At 44.3% G+C, this 19189-nt stretch overlaps 2 protein-coding genes across 8 annotated transcripts in view; one reads left to right on the forward strand and one right to left on the reverse strand.

Moving 5' to 3' along the window:
* ENSA (endosulfine alpha) overlaps window positions 1–17215 on the reverse strand; it is a 42526-nt gene extending 25311 nt beyond the window's left edge. The window contains exon 1 of one of the 2 annotated variants that reach the window (XM_078671283.1): window positions 17055–17215. In XM_078671283.1, the coding sequence (XP_078527409.1) occupies window positions 17055–17123 (69 nt within the window). In that variant the 5' untranslated portion in view covers window positions 17124–17215. The remainder of the gene's footprint in view (window positions 1–17054) is intronic. The other variant, XM_078671282.1, reaches the window with a different exon arrangement.
* Window positions 17216–17476: 261 nt separating this feature from the next.
* The window catches only part of LOC144798592 (uncharacterized), a 352559-nt gene continuing 350846 nt past the window's right edge, over window positions 17477–19189 (forward strand). For 5 of the 6 annotated variants that reach the window (XR_013603574.1, XR_013603572.1, XR_013603573.1 and 2 more), the window contains exon 1: window positions 17483–17622. Coding sequence is in view for 3 of the 6 variants with exons in the window: in XM_078669547.1 (XP_078525673.1) it covers window positions 17521–17622 (102 nt within the window). In the remaining 3 variants the exon portion in view is untranslated. Of the gene's footprint in view, window positions 17623–19189 lie in introns of all 6 variants that reach the window. The other variant, XM_078669548.1, reaches the window with a different exon arrangement.

The following is a 19189-nucleotide window of genomic DNA, read 5'->3' on the forward strand; positions in this document are numbered from 1 at the left end:
TAGGCGAGAGGGATGATTCTGAGTGGCAGGAGGCGTTGGCATCCCAGAGGGAGGTAGGAATACCCTCACGCCTTAGATTTGTACAACTTAAAATTCTGCACTGCTCCTATTACACCAGACTGGTTTTACACAAGATGAAACGAATAGACCACCCCTTTTGTCTCCGAGGCTGCGGAGAGGAAGGGACATTATTTCACACTATATGGGAATGTCCCAGAATTGCGACATACTGGACCCAGGTGCTGCGTACTGTGTCACAGGTACAAGGGGTGTCGCTTATACCAGAACCACGCAGATGTCTATTAAATATATGGGAGCCCAATGATCTTACGCGCCATGGGCAAACTTGGGTTACGTTCGGAATGATGATAGCTAAGAGGAATAGAGCAGAGGTGGGGAGGGGTAGAGGTGCCTTCTTTATCAGCATGGAGCATAAACATGAATGAAGCTATGATAACAGAGCGGGCAGTGTTTAGTAATAGAGGATGCTCCAGAAAATGGTCTAAAATCTGGGGGGGGCATGGAATGACTACAGGGGGGGGGGGGGGTATTAGTGATCCACCAGCAGACAATGAAAGTGATAGCTCGGGACTGGATGAGGAGTGAAGGGTGGTGGGACGAGACTGGACGGAAACAGTAAACAATGGGGGGATTCTATATGTACGGTCTGTACAGAATTGTGTATTGCTGAATTGAGATGTGTTATGGATTTGCTATGTATATGAGTGATTCAACTTACTGACGGGATGAAAACAATAAAAAGTTTTTAAAAATCTGAATACAGTATATATATATATATATATATATATATATATATATATATATATATATATATATATACACACACACACACACATACATACATATACACACATACATATACATACACACACACACACGACAGAGCATCTTCTGTAAAAAAAAAAAATCAAAAAAAAAAATCAACTAAATCTGAAATAAATGTAGCCAGCTGGACTAACTTCTGTCCCTAATCAGCCTGGTCTCCGCCATTCCATGCTCAGTAACAAAATCCTGAAAAAGGCAATGTATCTTTTCAAAAACTTTTTTTCTTCCGATAAGACTTCAAACAACCATCACTGCAAGTGTTTAACACTTATTTCAAAGTTGCCATTTGCCAATTTTTTTTAAATCACACTTGGGATTTCTGCCGGTTCATGGCAAATAGTACGACCCGTATTAAACCATATTCAAAATTTAATTCACTTGTACGTACATTTAGTTAATTATTTCTGAACTTAATCTCTAGACATCTTCTGCTAGGTCCAAGTGTGGAGCATATCCAATAAACATCCTAGTGAGCCAGGTCTACCCAGTTAAGCTTGGCTCTCGTTCGGAGATCAATCTTTACATGAGTCTATGGGCACTAATGCCTATCATCCAGGGCTGGCCAACGTTGTCCTTTGATGGCAAGATCCATGTCAGAGCATCAGATTATGTTCCTATCTTGTAAATCATTCTCATTTTGTTTCACTTTATGGAAGTCAATCTGTTGTGATGGTACAGGACTTCTGACAGCTGGAGATGTCTGTAAAGCAGAAATTGAGACATTCTCCTGTATTCTGACATCTGGGATCCAGTGAAATTTCAGGGCATGGGATTTTGCTCCTAACATAATCCCCAAGTAGGAACCTTCTTGGAAAAGGGTTTTCTAAAAGGTAGTGCTGTCGAGTTAGGAGGGCCCCAGGGCAATGCTACATGGTTTTTCCAGCACCAAAACAGTTATATTCAAACATCCAATAGTAAAACAAATAATAGCGAGCCGAAAGACTTATGAACAGAGAGAAGTACTGAGATTTTTGCAGCAGACTGGAACATAGCTTTTGCCACAGATAAACAGATAAGATCTGTTTTTTTCTGCTTAACAGTAAGAATGAGAGAGGAATCAACGTTCAGATGTACATCAATCAAGAGCATTGAAAGAATTGCTGGATAGTTAGGTTCCACACTACATACACATAGGGACAGCACCCGATTAAATCAGAAATTCTCCGATACAAAAATCATAGACATGACATGGAATATAAGGGGGAACATCCAACCCAGTGGAAATCACAATAGTGAAGTCATTCATTAGCCACAATGGTGTGCAGAATGTGTTTCTTTAAGAAATTCACATAAAAGATATAGCATATATAGAGGACAAAATTATTTTAATGAGGTGGGCGGGCTCAGTGTGAGCCCAGGTGCGCGCTTATAGAAGGTTACAGCTCCAAAGCCGGACAGTGGATGTGCGGCAGTAACAGGGTGACTAAATGGTAAAATACTACAACCTGTGTGTAAAATCGCCAATTTGATCACCAATTTTGTTCACTGATGGAATAAAAAAAAAACTGTAAGCACTCTGCTAGATCTCAACACACCTGTAATGTTTGAGGAAGAAGGCACTATTACTGTACAGTGAAAAATGTCTTGGAGAGATCATGCATACAGCTGCACAATACAACTAACTGGAAAATGGCAAATGAAGGGGCCCAAAGGATGACTAATTGGAAAATATGTGAAGCCTAGCGACAGATGTTTCCAAATAAACAAGAATAGTCCTATTTCTCACAGTCTGTATAAGCTTGACACCCAAACAGATAGATTAGCACAGCTGCGGCACGAGATACCAAATGACGTGGAGTATTTAGGTAAAACATTATCTGACCACAGCCCTAGACGGCTGACAAGATGAGGGAAAGCAACCACATGCATCTCCACACAGAGGCTGAAAAAACAAGCTCTACAAATCACAGAAGAGATCATGGAAGCCATAGCAGTCTATTATAAACACAATGAGAGGCCAGAAGCGAGTATGAGAACAGCATGCAAGGCATTCAAAGCAGTCATTAGAAGGAGCATCCACCAGAACAACAAAAGGGGCTACAGAGGCACTGATGACTCAAGTGATCAAGCTCAAGCAGACTGTGTGGAACCTGGAAAGTTAGTGGTGGACGCTCCGGATCATAAGGATGAGCTCTTAGAAAGAAGATAGAAACGTGGAGAGGCTCTGCGGAGATTTCCGAGGTTGGACTACTGGTAGTTTACTGCTAAGCAGCATTGGAAGGGCAGTAACTGGGCAGACTCATGTTACAACTGATGACAGCAGTGGCCTCAACACTGCCAGATGATTTGGTACTACACCATACACATACAGAAGTAACGCAAATATTTGCTGACTAAAGGGCACTACATGCAACCCCACAGGGCTTAAGCAAAGAACATTTGGAAGATTACATTCATAAAGACGGAAATTAAATGAGGAGCAGAAGAAAGACCAAGAAGTGCCCATTAAAGAACAAGAGATGCAAATAAGATATATCTAACACATTCAGAGGCACTCTAAGTTACCAAAAATTTACGACTCAGCTCGAGAACAGGGTGGCTTCCTCTAACGATTAGAGAAGCATTCTTCGATCAGTAGCGCTCCCCAGCGCCTTGAGACCCTCACGGGTATGTAGCGCGCTTTAGAAATGCAGTGATTGATTGATTGATTGAATATTGAAATCAGGCCAAGATAAAACAAATAGGTCCCTATCTATGTTGAATTTAGATTACAAACTTTTAAGCAAAATATTGGCAAACACTACTGACAAGAATGCCTGCTTCACAAGGCGTATCACATCACCCAACTTTGGAAAGCTGTTCCATCTGAGCAAGAAGCCACACAAGCTTCAACAGTGGCATCATTAGAGAAGGAGAACGTGTTTGATACCTTTCGATAGAACTATTTATGCTGGGTGATGAAGTATATGAACTCTGGTGTCGAGATGAAGGGCTGGATAAGACTACTGAACACAGACCCGGCCACCAGGCTAAAGACTGACAGCAGATAGAGGTACCAGGCAAGGCAGTCTGAGGCCACAATATTGTTTGCTCAGGCAACGGATACATAAGATGAACGCTAACATGATGCAGAGTAAATAGATGCTTACTTCCTCTGCATGTTCTGAAACTGCCAACTCTTGAGTCTATTCTGGAGAACGGTGATAAACCAGATCACAACGCTGATAAATGAGCTAGTGAGTTACAAACAAAAGGAGTTCTTAGCGGGACTGATGGCCAGTACAAGCAAATGTGAGGAGTGTAAATTTACAGACCTGCCTCCAAGTTCAGCGAAATGCAGCACTGCGATCACACAGAAGTCCCCAACAGTACCAGGAAAGAAAGTATGGTAGAAGGAAATTTGGAAACAAGCAGGACCGGAATGCTTAATAGCACACGCATTCATAACCCAGAAGGAGAGACAAGAAATATTAGGGAAATGGAGTCCAATCCAGACGGTACTACATAAACTTGCAGAATGTGGGCCACCCTAAATAATATAAAACACCGGAAAGGATGTGATGAGACAATTTGGGTGTGATGGATAGGATCTCAACTACAGTTACGGGGGGAAAAAAACGGAGAGGTATATATCGCAAGTTCCGTATTGTGGGAAAACAGAGGGATTATCTACCTTATTATTGCATGACGCAACCCTGTACCAAACAGTTTTATTTTGTAAAAGAGAATTGGGTGGGAGGACATGTAGCCATTGCTCCAGCAGCCTTTATTCCGCCGGGCTGCCAGAAAGGTTTGGCTATGGCAGTGACAGAGTAGTCACCGCCCTAGCCCTACCTATGGTCCACCCACAATTAAATGGGCGGGCGGACTATTATGTTGCTAGTGTGTATACTGATGCAATGGAATACTCACACCGCCAACATATAACTAGGCTCCTTAATCCTAGTTACATAATGTAAAACATGATAATGTACCACTTCTATGCAAAAATTAATATCATAATAGGAAAAAGAAGATATTAAACTGAAACACAATTGCACCTCATACTTGTACAAATTGACACAGATCAACCCAAAATATGAGCACCACTTCTCAAACACTGTTATAATTACAAAGAATACAGGCCTGCAAAGCAAGACACACAGCGCACTCACACCTAAACGCGTAAAGAACTGATTTTTCAAATTTGCACATCACCCACCCTATTTTAACTACTTACTTGATTGCCAAACAACTTGAGCTATTTCTCATGTATATGTGCTAATGTCCGTGTGTGGGGGGGGGGGGGGGGGGGGGAAGAAGAGTGGCAAGGTATGCGCAACAAGAAGCAAGCGTAGTATGAAGTTCATATTTAGATTGACTAGGAGTCCAGAGAGAGCATGACATTTTTAGCTTTCCTAATGCTTTTGAATAAAATAGTTAGCAGAGGGTTGATGTTGCATGTGTTGTAAACTTTGTGCTTGGCCGTTAGAAACCCCCCCAAATATTTTATAAGGGATGTTGTCCATAAAAAAACCTACATTACTCACTTAATTCTTTGTGAGTAGAATTGGGGGGGTCCGCTATGCCAGAGCCCTTTGATTTGGAATAACTGATTTCCCTTAATCTTCTTTATTAAAGACAACCAGTCGTGAATAGTTGGTTTTAAATTTCGTTACTGAGACAAAGGAAACAATAATTTAACAAGATTATAAACTCTCAACTTCACAATATCAGGATCAATATTCTGAGGTGTGAACTCCACATCAGTTCATTAATGGCAACATAATGCTCCAGTCCTCAGACATCAAACTGCACAACAGTCCGTCTTCCTTTCACTCAGTCTTCATTTAATGTTGATTTTCACATCTAACACACTACTACCACAATATTGAAACCTCCCTTTATCTGACACTACAGCTTCTGAACAAACATATCAAACTAAGCAATATCATTACATAATCCTGGAGACCAAGTCAAATATGCCACCTGCAAGCATACTAATATTAATACAAACCATGACACCTGTACACTAACCTGACTCCACAATACATGGGTGAAGAGAGTTGAAGCGTGCCACTAACCCCTCTAAAGACTATTTATTAACTCTTACAACCTACACTCAAAAGTCTCAAAAGGCTTCCAACCAAAGTCACTCAACCGCCTAGATTCCACTTGTACAGAAGGGTCACAAGACACTTTTAAAAACCACTTCAGCCTAGCCACCACCTGTAAGGATATCTATGATGCTCACACAAAGACACCTAACTAAATTATAAACCACATCTCTATTCCAAGTACTAACCATTGCAGCCTGCCCCCCCTATACAAGATTGGTCAACTAATGCCTCCAAGCTTTAGTCAGCCCACTTTCACCCTTCAAACAAATAATCACACTAATAAGAACCTGAGCCACTCTGGTATGACAACCAGAGAAGCCTACACTCAAATCACAATCAACTATGAAACTCCAATCATGAACAACTATAGAAGTGCCAATCTACAGGAGGCAACTTTGACTTGGTTGATGAGCAAACAGATGACTGATTTAGAGAGTGCTTCCTCTACAGCCAGAAGAGCTTGCATTGGCCTGATAACAGTTCCACATTGTCAAAACACTGGACAGGGACGGGCTATCTATGGCGTACTGTAAGGCATTTCAAGACTGATCAATCGCTCAATTATTAACCCGTTATAACAGAATATGCTATGGGTCACTGCCCCAGCCCACGAATAAAGCGGTTGTGGCGACACGGTCGAAAGAAGACCAAGACATGCTGGATAAGTCTCTTACGGACCCTTTTCACTCTTTAACCTTGATTGCAAGGTCCTAGTAACGGTCCTAGTAAACACGATTCTCAGGGTTTTGCCTCATCTGGTTCATCAAGACCAGAATGTTTTTTTCCAGAGCGCAGCATGGTCCCTAATCAGCTGATTCTTTCATGTTTTAAGTATTTTTGACCCTGACTGTGATGTCTTGGCGGCAGCCTCTATAGATATGGAGAAGGCCTTCGATTGAAGTGGAGCTTTCTTTGGGCAACAATGCATAGCATGGTGTTTGGTAGCAATATCATTAAATGGATGCAGCTTTACTCTCAGCACGCGTCCAGACTGGACATGTGGTCTCTCGTCGCCTGGCCGGTACAGCATGAGACATGCATGACTGCCCCCTCTCCCCGCTATTGTTCTCTGTAAACATGGAAGCTCTAGTGCAACACATCCGACGGCATGGTCTCCAGGTTGTTATCCTAATCTATGGGCACACACACACACATCTCGTTGCATGCGGATGACATCTTGTTGTTCATGCAAGAGTACATCTCTGGCCTGCTGTTGCAAGCTACATCTGTACGAGAAATATTCACGTATATGAGTAAACGGAGACAAATCATGCCTTTTCCTGTTGACGGAGAGTATGGCCACCAGCTTGACCGTACCCATGTTTGGAGGATTCCAGTTGGAGTGCACTATGATAAGATACTTGGGTGTGAGCGTCTATAGAGGTCACCAAGACAATGTGCAGGGCAACCTTGCAAGGACGCGTATCTTGGTTAAGGCCTCCATAGGCTTCTGGGGCAAGCTCCCATTATTGGTGATGGGCCGGGTGGCCCGGGCCAAAATGGTACACATACCCTGGTTCTTGTAATTCTTTGCCAATATGCATTCACAACTGATAGGCATCTTTTTCTGCAAGCTAGCCACGTTGTTGATGGAACTGGTAGGGACCACACTGTGCTCTAGGCACATTATATATCTCCACTGGACGGTGGTGGCTTTGAGGCCTGGACTTTGAGTCTTACTACCTGGACGCTGAGCTCCAGGGGATGGCAAGATGGCTCAGCCCCAACTCCTCCTTTGAGTTTACATACCTGAATGGCAGACTTCGTCTTGAGGACATTAGAGAATATGTATTTGGCAACTGTTGTGTTCCCCAGCCTGAGTCCATTCTGTTGAGGGAGGGGCAATACCACCAGCATCGCTACTTAAAATAGTTCAGCACGAACCCATATGCTCCAGTGGTCCCATTATGGTCCTTGCCCTGCTTTGCTCTGTTGATCACCAGGGCGAACAGATGCATCTGGGTTAGAGCAGGAATAACAACAATCGTCATCCTATGTGACTGGCTATCTCATGCCCTTTTAAATATTCAAGCAAGCACATTATCTCCCCCTAGAGCAGCTCCTGACGTATGTGGCAATGACATATACATGGGTGGGTGGGCGGGCGGTGAACAAATACTGGTGGATCCATTGACCAGCACACTGTAGACCATGGGGAATGGCAGGCATTTTATTACACTGGCCCATCAGGCTTTATGAAGCACTAGGCTTAAGACCCTAGCTTCCCCGAGAGCCGAATGGGATGAGTAGGGTATCTTGCTCACAGAATCTTTAAAAGGTGTGTGTATATATATATATATATATATATATATATATATATATATATATATATATATATCTCGCACACCCCCTCAGAATTGAAGGATTGAGTACGCACTCACAAAGGTTTAAAGTTTTCCCAATTTATTTCCAAAATCCAGCAAATCAGTCACAAGAACCGACGCGTTTCGCTGCTCGCACACGCAGCTTGCTCACGGTTAAACATTTGATTATTACAGACCCCTCCTATTTCTACCGGGTAAACGCCAAACAAGTCCATTTTTTAGAGCATCACTTCCTGTCTCTTAACCGGAAGTGACTTGGGGATTGTAGTTTTTTACTTACTTAAAAACTACCAATTCACGTTATTGTGGTATGCATACAGTTAAATTCATTCATTGCGCATAATCAGAATTCGCATAATTCATGATTATTGTACTACTCATTTTGAGGCTCACTTCTCATATGTGTACATCCTATCATGGTCATTTTGCGTGCTATTGGTCATTTTATCATTTTAACGCTGTTATGCCCTCCAGTGGGCCTAGCATCACAGGGTTTCACAATCCAATTTGCATATTAATCAATACATTTTTCTATGTGCTACGCACTATTTCATCATTAATTTAAACAATCCTGTTAGCCCTCTAGTGGGCTGTTACCATGTGTCTTTTAAATGAAGGTCACGCATATGTACCACATTACTAATCTCTAACTTATACATATGATTTATGTCATTTCAAACGTGTGTTTAACCACAATTCATTTCAAATCCCCTCTTAATTACATAATGTAGTCCTTCTTGAATAATGTTCTCTGTTATTCGAACCATATTTCTGATAAGTCATACTGACCCACAGTCTTATTCACACGCGTCACAGGTGTACATATAGTTCTTCACTCTGATTAAGCCCCATCGGGGTCATCGTCCTGAAATTTAAAATTTGACGCGATTCTCTACATCTCAAAGTTTTTTCTCTATCCCCCCCCTCTCATGTGGGAGGATTTGTTCCAAAGCATAGAATTTCAACAATGTCCAATCACTGTTGTGGGCGGTCTCCATATGCTTTGCCACAGCATTGTTTCTGTCCTTATTCACTGTCGCCCTTACATGCTCTAAAATTCTTTTTTTCAGTTCATTTTTCGTGCTACCAATGTATTTCAGTGCACATGGACATTCAATTACGTATACCACATGTGTACTCAGACAGTTGATTAGTTCTTTGATTTGCCACATTTTGTTATTCGGCATTGCCACTTCCTTTTTATTTACAGCGATTTGGCACACCTTACAGTGTTGACATTTTATGAACCCTTTGGTTTTCATCCATTGTATTCCTTTTGGTTTCTTAGTCCGGTCCTTGTAATGGCTTTGAATGAGTCTATCTTTCAGATTTCTCGCCCTTCTATATGTTATCTCAGGATGTTTGCCCATAATTTTGTTTATTGTTGGGTCCAATTGTAGCAGTTTCCAGTTTTTTCTGATGATGCTCACGATTTGTTTGGATTCTCGTGTATAATCCAAAATCAATCTTATTTTCTTATCTTCTGATTTTTGGGTGGATTCTGTGTTTTTTCGTTTGGAAGTCAGTGCATCCTTTCTTTCTTTAGCGTTTGCTCTATTCCACCCTCTTTTGATGACTTCTTTGTTGTAGCCCCGATTTTTGAACCTTTGTGCCATGGCATAGCTCGTGGTTTTCCATTCCCTCTCCTCTGAGCAGATCCTACGCACTCTTAAAAATTCTCCATACGGAATATTTTCCTTCACTGAAGCTTTATGGAAACTGCTTGCGTGTAAAGTTGAGTTTGTTGCGGTTTCCTTCCTGTGTAAAGTTGTTTCCACACGATCATTTCGAATATATATTTCTGTGTCAAGAAATATAGCTTTAGTTTGGCTGATGTTGTATGTGAATTTGAGATTGGTACTGCAACAAATTGCGTGGCACCCGGACAATGACTTCTATGTTAACAAAAGTGCAAAATGTATCTGACCCATTTTGCAATTTTGTTAACATAGAAGTCATTGTCCGGGTGCCACGCAATTTGTTGCAGTACCAATCTCAAATTCACATACAACATCAGCCAAACTAAAGCTATATTTCTTGACACAGAAATATATATTCGAAATGATCGTGTGGAAACAACTTTACACAGGAAGGAAACCGCAACAAACTCAACTTTACACGCAAGCAGTTTCCATAAAGCTTCAGTGAAGGAAAATATTCCGTATGGAGAATTTTTAAGAGTGCGTAGGATCTGCTCAGAGGAGAGGGAATGGAAAACCACGAGCTATGCCATGGCACAAAGGTTCAAAAATCGGGGCTACAACAAAGAAGTCATCAAAAGAGGGTGGAATAGAGCAAACGCTAAAGAAAGAAAGGATGCACTGACTTCCAAACGAAAAAACACAGAATCCACCAAAAAATCAGAAGATAAGAAAATAAGATTGATTTTGGATTATACATGAGAATCCAAACAAATCGTGAGCATCATCAGAAAAAACTGGAAACTGCTACAATTGGACCCAACAATAAACACAATTATGGGCAAACATCCTGAGATAACATATAGAAGGGCGAGAAATCTGAAAGATAGACTCATTCAAAGCCATTACAAGGACCGGACTAAGAAACCAAAAGGAATACAATGGATGAAAACCAAAGGGTTCATAAAATGTCAACACTGTAAGGTGTGCCAAATCGCTGTAAATAAAAAGGAAGTGGCAATGCTGAATAACAAAATGTGGCAAATCAAAGAACTAATCAACTGTCTGAGTACACATGTGGTATACGTAATTGAATGTCCATGTGCACTGAAATACATTGGTAGCACGAAAAATGAACTGAAAAAAAGAATTTTAGAGCATGTAAGGGCGACAGTGAATAAGGACAGAAACAATGCTGTGGCAAAGCATATGGAGACCGCCCACAACAGTGATTGGACATTGTTGAAATTCTATGCTTTGGAACAAATCCTCCCACATGAGAGGGGGGGGGATAGAGAAAAAACTTTGAGATGTAGAGAATCGCGTCAAATTTTAAATTTCAGGACGATGACCCCGATGGGGCTTAATCAGAGTGAAGAACTATATGTACACCTGTGACGCGTGTGAATAAGACTGTGGGTCAGTATGACTTATCAGAAATATGGTTTGAATAACAGAGAACATTATTCAAGAAGGACTACATTATGTAATTAAGAGGGGATTTGAAATGAATTGTGGTTAAACACACGTTTGAAATTACATAAATCATATGTACAAGTTAGAGATTAGTAATGTGGTACATATGCGTGACCTTCATTTAAAAGACACATGGTAACAGCCCACTAGAGGGCTAACAGGATTGTTTAAATTAATGATGAAATAGTGCGTAGCACATAGAAAAATGTATTGATTAATATGCAAATTGGATTGTGAAACCCTGTGATGCTAGGCCCACTGGAGGGCATAACAGCGTTAAAATGATAAAATGACCAATAGCACGCAAAATGACCATGATAGGATGTACACATATGAGAAGTGAGCCTCAAAATGAGTAGTACAATAATCATGAATTATGCGAATTCTGATTATGCGCAATGAATGAATTTAACTGTATGCATACCACAATAACGTGAATTGGTAGTTTTTAAGTAAGTAAAAAACTACAATCCCCAAGTCACTTCCGGTTAAGAGACAGGAAGTGATGCTCTAAAAAATGGACTTGTTTGGCGTTTACCCGGTAGAAATAGGAGGGGTCTGTAATAATCAAATGTTTAACCGTGAGCAAGCTGCGTGTGCGAGCAGCGAAACGCGTCGGTTCTTGTGACTGATTTGCTGGATTTTGGAAATAAATTGAAAATTGGGAAAACTTTAAACCTTTGTGAGTGCGTACTCAATCCTTCAATTCTGAGGGGGTGTGCGAGATAAATTAAGGCTGGGCTCAGCCGAGGAGTACGGCACCGGATACCAGAAGCGCCAGGGGTCCTGCGAACTAGGAGCCATCCCGGAACATATATATATATATATACACACACACACACATATACACATATACATACATACACACACACACATATATATATACACACACACACACATATACATACACATTAATATACACACACACCTATACAGTTTGTGTGTACAAGAGTAGACTGGAAAACTGCTACAGCAGTACTTTCAAAATAGCTCTGGCATAGGTCTGCACATCACCTAGGCAGGAAAGGAACCAGCGCACACCAGCTGAATGATCACCACATGGTCTCCACACCGCTCAGACCACCACATCCATCATGCCATCCATCCACTCAGGGGCACCCACCACCCCTGCTTTGCTGTCTTTACAACCTCGGAACCGAACAAATCAACGCGGAACTCACCAGCATCAACAGCTGCTTCTCCACAGCAGCCTTTCCAGACCGACAGAAACACGCAAAGGTCAGACCCCTCCTAAAGCAAACCTACTTCGGTCCCAGCAGACTCAAAAATAATTGACCTATCTGCTTGCTCCCTTACCTGGCCACAGTATTCAAGAAACCCATCAACCAACAGCTCACTGAATACTTTGGAACAAAACCACCTGCTTGATGCTTCCCAATCAGGATTCAGCGCCAACCACAGCATGGAGACCGAGCTGATCGCTGCCACGGACGACATCAGAACCCTCCTCAACCGCAGGGAGACAGTAGCCTTGATCCTCCTCAATCTCACTGCTGCGTTCGACACTGTATCCCAACATACTCTCATCAACAGACTCCACAACATCGGCATACAGCAAAATGCCCTCAAGGGGAATCGCCTCCTTCCTTATAAGACACGCACAGTGCATCTGGCTGCTGCCTTTCACCTCTGAACCCAAAGACAACATATGCAGCGCACCCCAAGGATCTTCCCTCAACCCCACGTTGTTCAACACCTACATGACTCCCCCTCACAGACTTAGTCAGATCCCACGGCCTTAAGAGACGACACTCAACTCATCCACTCGCTCACTGAAGGCCCCGCCACCACCAGAACAAACTTCTGGGACACCATGACCAATGGAGCCAACTGGATGAGAACCAACCCCCTCAACTCTGACAAGACAGAAGTACTGATCTTCTGGAAGAATACATCCAAATGGGACCACGGCTGGTGACCAGATGAACTCTGACCTGTGCCAACAGACCATGCACGCATCATCCTAGACAGCGAACTGACCATGAAACAAGTCAACACTGTTGCCTCCTTCTGCTTCCACACCCTCCGCAGAATCTTCAGATGGATCTCAGTCAACACCAGAAAGACTGCCACTCAGGCCCTCGTCACAAGCTGCATTGACTACAGATACACACTCTACACCGGGATCCCCACCCAGCACCTCATTAGACTCCAGACCGTTCGGTAATCTTAGCCAGACTTTTCCTGTACCTCCCCAGATGGACCCACATCATCCCCCCCCACACTCCAGAAGACTCCACTGGCTCCCCATTTATTTATTAATTAATTAATTTATTATACTTATAAAGCATACTACCACCTCGAGAGGCATCCTGGCGCTGGAGAACCCATGGGAAAGGTGTGATTAGTTACAGACTACAGATTAAGCCCGGGTGGGAAAGAGCAAGGTTTTTAACTGTCTTCTAAAAATGAGAAGGCAGTTGATCTTCCTCAAATCAATAGGCAGCGAGTTCCAGAGCTTGGCCGCAGCCACAGACTACAGATTAAGCCCGGGTGGGAAAGAGCAAGGTTTTTAACTGTCTTCTAAAAATGAGAAGGCAGTTGATCTTCCTCAAATCAATAGGCAGGGAGTTCCAGAGCTTGGCCGCAGCCACGCTAAATGACCTGCCACCTGCTCTGGATCTGCTAAATCTCTGAACAGTCACCACCCTAGCCGAAGCGGAGCGTAGATTGCGGGCCGGCACATGCCATGAAAATTTCCTTTGAAAGCAAGCCGGGCCTTACCCATGAAGGGCTTTAAAGATCAGACAAAGTGACTTAAACATCACCCGTTGTCTCAGAGGGAGCCAGTGCAACTGAGCCAGGGCCCCCGAGGAGGAGGATCTGGTTGACCAATCTAAGGCGAGTTTTGCAGCTGCCGAATGGAGTCTCTGGAGTCTGTCCAGTAGATAGCTGGGAGACTCCAGCAGTAGGGCGTTACAATAGTCTATCCTATTGAGCACGGTGCAACGCACCACCTTTATCCTTGCCAGGGACGGTAGCAGAGGTAAGATTTTATTCATGAGGCGAAGGATGGCCATACAACTGGCTACCACCTTAGAAACCTGAGCCTCCAAGGAAAGGTCACTATTGAACATCACACCCAGATTCCGGACTACCTTCACAGGCTGGATCTGGGGCGAGAAATCCTTCGGCCAGAAAGTACTAGGTAGAGGAGAATGTATCCTAGGGCAATAAAGCACTTCAGTCTTCCCTGTGTTGAATTACAAGGAATTGGCTTTCAGCCATTCCACAGTGGCTCTCAAACAGTTGTGGAATTCCTCCCAGGAGGGACTCATTCCCCTCCCAGGACAGGATCAGCTGCGTGTCGTCCACATAATTAACAGTTTTGATCTTAAACTATTTAATGATCGCTATTAAGGGCTTCATATAAACATTAAAGAGTATTGGACTGGTAGCCGATCCTTGAGGGACACCATGCGAGATGGTAGAGAAGGCAGATTGAAAGGGAGGGAGTGACAGCCTGTTCCCTACCCTGGAGGAAGGACTCAAACCATCCAAGGGCTTTCCCTGCAACTCCCACCTCTCTCAGCCTGTCCAGCAAAATATCATGGTTCACCGTATCAAAGGCGGCAGACAGTTCAAGCAGGATCAGAACCCCCACCTGTCCCCTGTCTGCCTGCCAGCGTAGTTCATCCAGCACGGTCACAAGGGCCGTCTCGGTGCCGTGAGCTGGACGGAAGCCAAATTGAACGTCCTCCAAGAGCTTGTGATGTTCAAGATGCCTAGGAAGGGTGCCTGCCACCACCCTCTCTACAATTTTTGCAGGATATGGTAGGAGCGAGATTGGCCTAAAATTCTTTAGGCAATCCGGATCAAGGGAGGGCTTTTTCAATAGGGGGGTAACCACCGCTTGTTTCCACTGAGGTGGAACCGCTCCCGTAGCAAGCGACTGGTTGCACCCCCGCCGCAGCACAGGGAAGAGCTCAGACTCATACTCCTTCCAGATTTTTAAAGGTAGCGAATCAAGCGGGGACCCAGATGTAATGCCAGAGCCTACTTACCTGAACTCCTCTACAGACATCTGGGGAAAGACTGCAAGAGGTTCAACTCCTTCCAGTACATAGGCAGCGCCGGGGGTCGGCAGGCTGTCACAATCAACTTTTTCCAAAGATTGTTGCTGCTCCACCCCAGGTCATCAATAATCAACCTGATTTTCTCCTGCAAAAACCTTGCTAGATTGTCACAGAGTTCCTGAGAGGGGGAGGGGGGGGGGGGGTGGAGTCGTTCTTGACACACTCTGGGCTAGTGAGACTATTCAGGATGTTAAATATACTACAAGAGCTGTTTGGGGCGCCGAGAATCACCCGTGCCAAGTGTTCTACCTCCGATCTGGCATCCAGAAGAGATGCCAGATCAAGGTTCTCATGCACGCCTACAAAGCCTTATACAATCAAGGGCCGGCCACATCAACCACCAACTCATTTCCATCAACCCACAAGACACCTACTTGCGCACACCCACCACATCGGTGGGGGGGCGGGGGGGGGGGGGTTCTTCTCCTACATCGCCTCTAAGACCGGGAACCACCTGCCCCTCCACCTCCGGACTACTCCCTCCCTCACTTCAAAGGAAGCTCAAGACCTGGCTTTTCGATGTAGACCTCAAGTGTCAAGATACCCCGAGGAGTGACTGCGAAGCACTCTACAAATACCGATTGAAATACTATGATAAGATTATTGACATGGGTTAAATGCAAACCATATGACCGCGTGCACTCGCTCTACATCACTCTCAACCTTGACTGATTTCGCAGTCATCATCGGCTGTCTGGAACTAGCCTTCAATAATTGCCCCAATTCATCAAGTCAGTTTAGCTTGAGAGCTGAAGAGATCACTGAGTGAAGCATAAGAGCACACTCGCTTCTTCCTGAAATGCCGTGCCTTCTGATAATATTCCTCCCACCCACCTGCACCACCAAGTCCCATGGGTTCTGAGTCACGTTTGTTATTCCTGACTGTACAGCAATGTATATACCCTTCATTTGACGGCTGCTAATCTGGGAACACCGTACATTGAGCAGGGACAATAATATAGACACTAAGAACCAGGGGCAGATATTTTGACAATGCACTTTATACCTATTTCACCTAGATTATTCCCAAAAAGAACAAGTGTCACTAAAATGCCACTTTATGAAACACCAAAAGGAGCAACGGAACTATATTCATTGCTGGAAGTAAATATGCATAACCACCGAAAAAAACACCTGTTAGTTATCCATAACACAGCAACACCTGGCTGCCAATCGTGCCAAAAGCCACTGATTACATCTAACACAATGACTGCTCGACAGACTTTGAAATAGAACATTCGGTCAAGGAGGGCAGAGCATATTCTAGGTATAACTCGTATATCTTAGAAGACAAGAGACTGGAGAGACACCCAACGCTGCTCTGTAGATTCCCTGTGAAACTAACAAATAACAAAAACTGTCAAGAAAAGAAGATGCCTGAAAACAGCTAGGGCGTCATATTGGATCAAAAAAGGCGGGTCTTGGAGACGGAAAAGATGCATAGTACCCCCTAAGAGTCACTCTCTATTCTTATTGGCCGAGCTAGATGCCAATCGAATGGCGCTCGCTTTCTAATTGGAGATGCTTGTTGTCAGCACCAATGCGTATCCTGATTGGCCTTTTCCAAATGCTGGCAAGGCAAGCAACGTGCTACGTTGGGAATAAACGGGGGAGGGCGGGGTCTTCATATACCTGCTTCTCCTCCCCAGCCTCATCGTCTTCGCCGTGGCTCCCAGCGCTCTCCAGCTTGTCCGCTGACATCCTGGGGTTTCGCACGCTCAACCGGGCGCTCCGACTGACAAATCGCCTGCTCTCCTCTCATCCAAAATGGCGGCGGCGACGTCACTCAGAGGATTCCTCAGCCAAGACCGACAGTTCCATACAACCAATCAGCGATCAGAAACTGGCGGGAATGACATCATTACTATCCAACGGCAGTAAGGGAAAGGCGGGCTGTCTAGCTGTGACTGATCGTCCTATGTAATAATAGGGGGTATATTTGACACCAAGGCGGGTCCGCAGAAGATTCAAAGCAGCCAATCGGCGGGCTTTGGGGTCTCGAGACTGCTGTTCTGAACGAGACGGTCGACCTCAGGCTCACTGTGTGCCTGTGACGCATTTCATTTCCTGTTACTGCCGCTGGAGGGCTAACGGCCCGATGTCCCTGGGGCTCTGCTCGGTAGCGGAGTGGTGGTGCTGCGCAGTAAGTCAGCGCGACCGCCTAACTCCATGTCTCGGTCCGTCATGCCCTGTAATAATGGTTTGTGTTTAAAATACATTGTCAGCTATTGTGTTAATTTTCTGGTAGCGAGGACAAGTTTGTCGATTATCCTTATTACATTGTTTACCAACTCGACCAGTTCTGGAAATTCCGACTGAAAAAACATGTTTGTATCCAAATGCAATTTCCTACAAGCAAAATGGCTTATTTTGAGCGTTTCAAAATGCATACCTGCCAACTTGTAGAACAATCTCACAGTGTGATTAGGGGCGGGGCCTCGTGCCGAGGAGAACCTAGGGGTATAGAAAACAATTGGTCCTGGAGTGGACCTTTCTTTTTTACAAAAAACACTTTCTGAAAAAAATGTTACTTCCAAAATGATTCAGTGCATGCATTCAATCAGCACACGATAGATTACATCCAAATAAAGAATATTCTTTGATGTGCAACAGCCTGATAGACACTCTGCCATGTATATAACTTGAGCAACAAGCATTTAAAATGCAACGGTTTCGCCTTTGGAAAAGTTAGAGCTATTGGCATTGTAAATGACAAAATTTGTAATTATGTGTTGGTTTTGAAAACAGATAAATAAATGGCATTGTCATTTACATTGCCAATAGCTTAATCTCTCGCAAATGTAAGACCTATTGCACCCTACTGGACGAGCTCAGCAGACAGCAATTACTACCACACACACACACCCAGAGCCAGCCACACACACCCCCAGAGCACCACACACACACACACATCCAGAGCCACACACACACCCAGAGCCACACACACCCCCACCCAGAGCCACACACACACACCCAGAGCCACACACACACACACACACACACACAGCCACACACACCCAGAGCCACACACACACACACCTAGAGCCACACACACCCACCCAGAGCCACACACACACCCCCCCAGAGCCACACACACACACCCAGAGCCACACACACACACACACACACACCCAGAGCCACACACACACACACCCACCCAGAAGCCACACACACCCACCCAGAGCCACACCCACCCACCCAGAGCCACACACACACTCAGGAGAGCAAGCACAGCGAGGAGGCAAGCACAGCGAGGGGGCAGGGAAGCAAGCACAGCGAGGGGGCAGGGAAGCAAGCACAGCGAGGGGGCAGGGAAGCAAGCACAGCAAGGGGGCAGGGAAGCAAGCACAGCGAGGGGGCAGGGAAGCAAGCACAGCGAGGGGGCAGGGAAGCAAGCACAGCGGGTGGAGCTGTGTGTAGGAGAAAAATGCGAAAAGAAGGCGTGAAAGAAAGGAGGGGGAGAAGGATGGGTGGATGAAAGGAAAGATGAAAGGTGTATGGAATGATGGAGAGAAGGAAAAATGGAATGTAGGCTGGAGAGAAGGATGATGAATGTAATGATGAGAGATAGTGGAATGGAGAGAAAGAAAGACAGAACGGAAGGGTGAAAGAAGGATTCATGGGTGGATGGAATCAAGAATGGGTGGGGGAGGCATGAATGGGTGGCCAAGGGGAAAAAGAGGATGGAGAGATTGATATTATGTCAGCTGCATTTTTAAAGCACGCTAATCACCCGCAAAAGTACTCTGGCACTGTAGCAGATGAGT

The sequence above is a fragment of the Lissotriton helveticus genome, chromosome 12 (genome assembly GCF_964261635.1).
Source record: "Lissotriton helveticus chromosome 12, aLisHel1.1, whole genome shotgun sequence".
In the NCBI taxonomy this organism is placed as follows: Eukaryota; Metazoa; Chordata; class Amphibia; order Caudata; family Salamandridae; genus Lissotriton; species Lissotriton helveticus.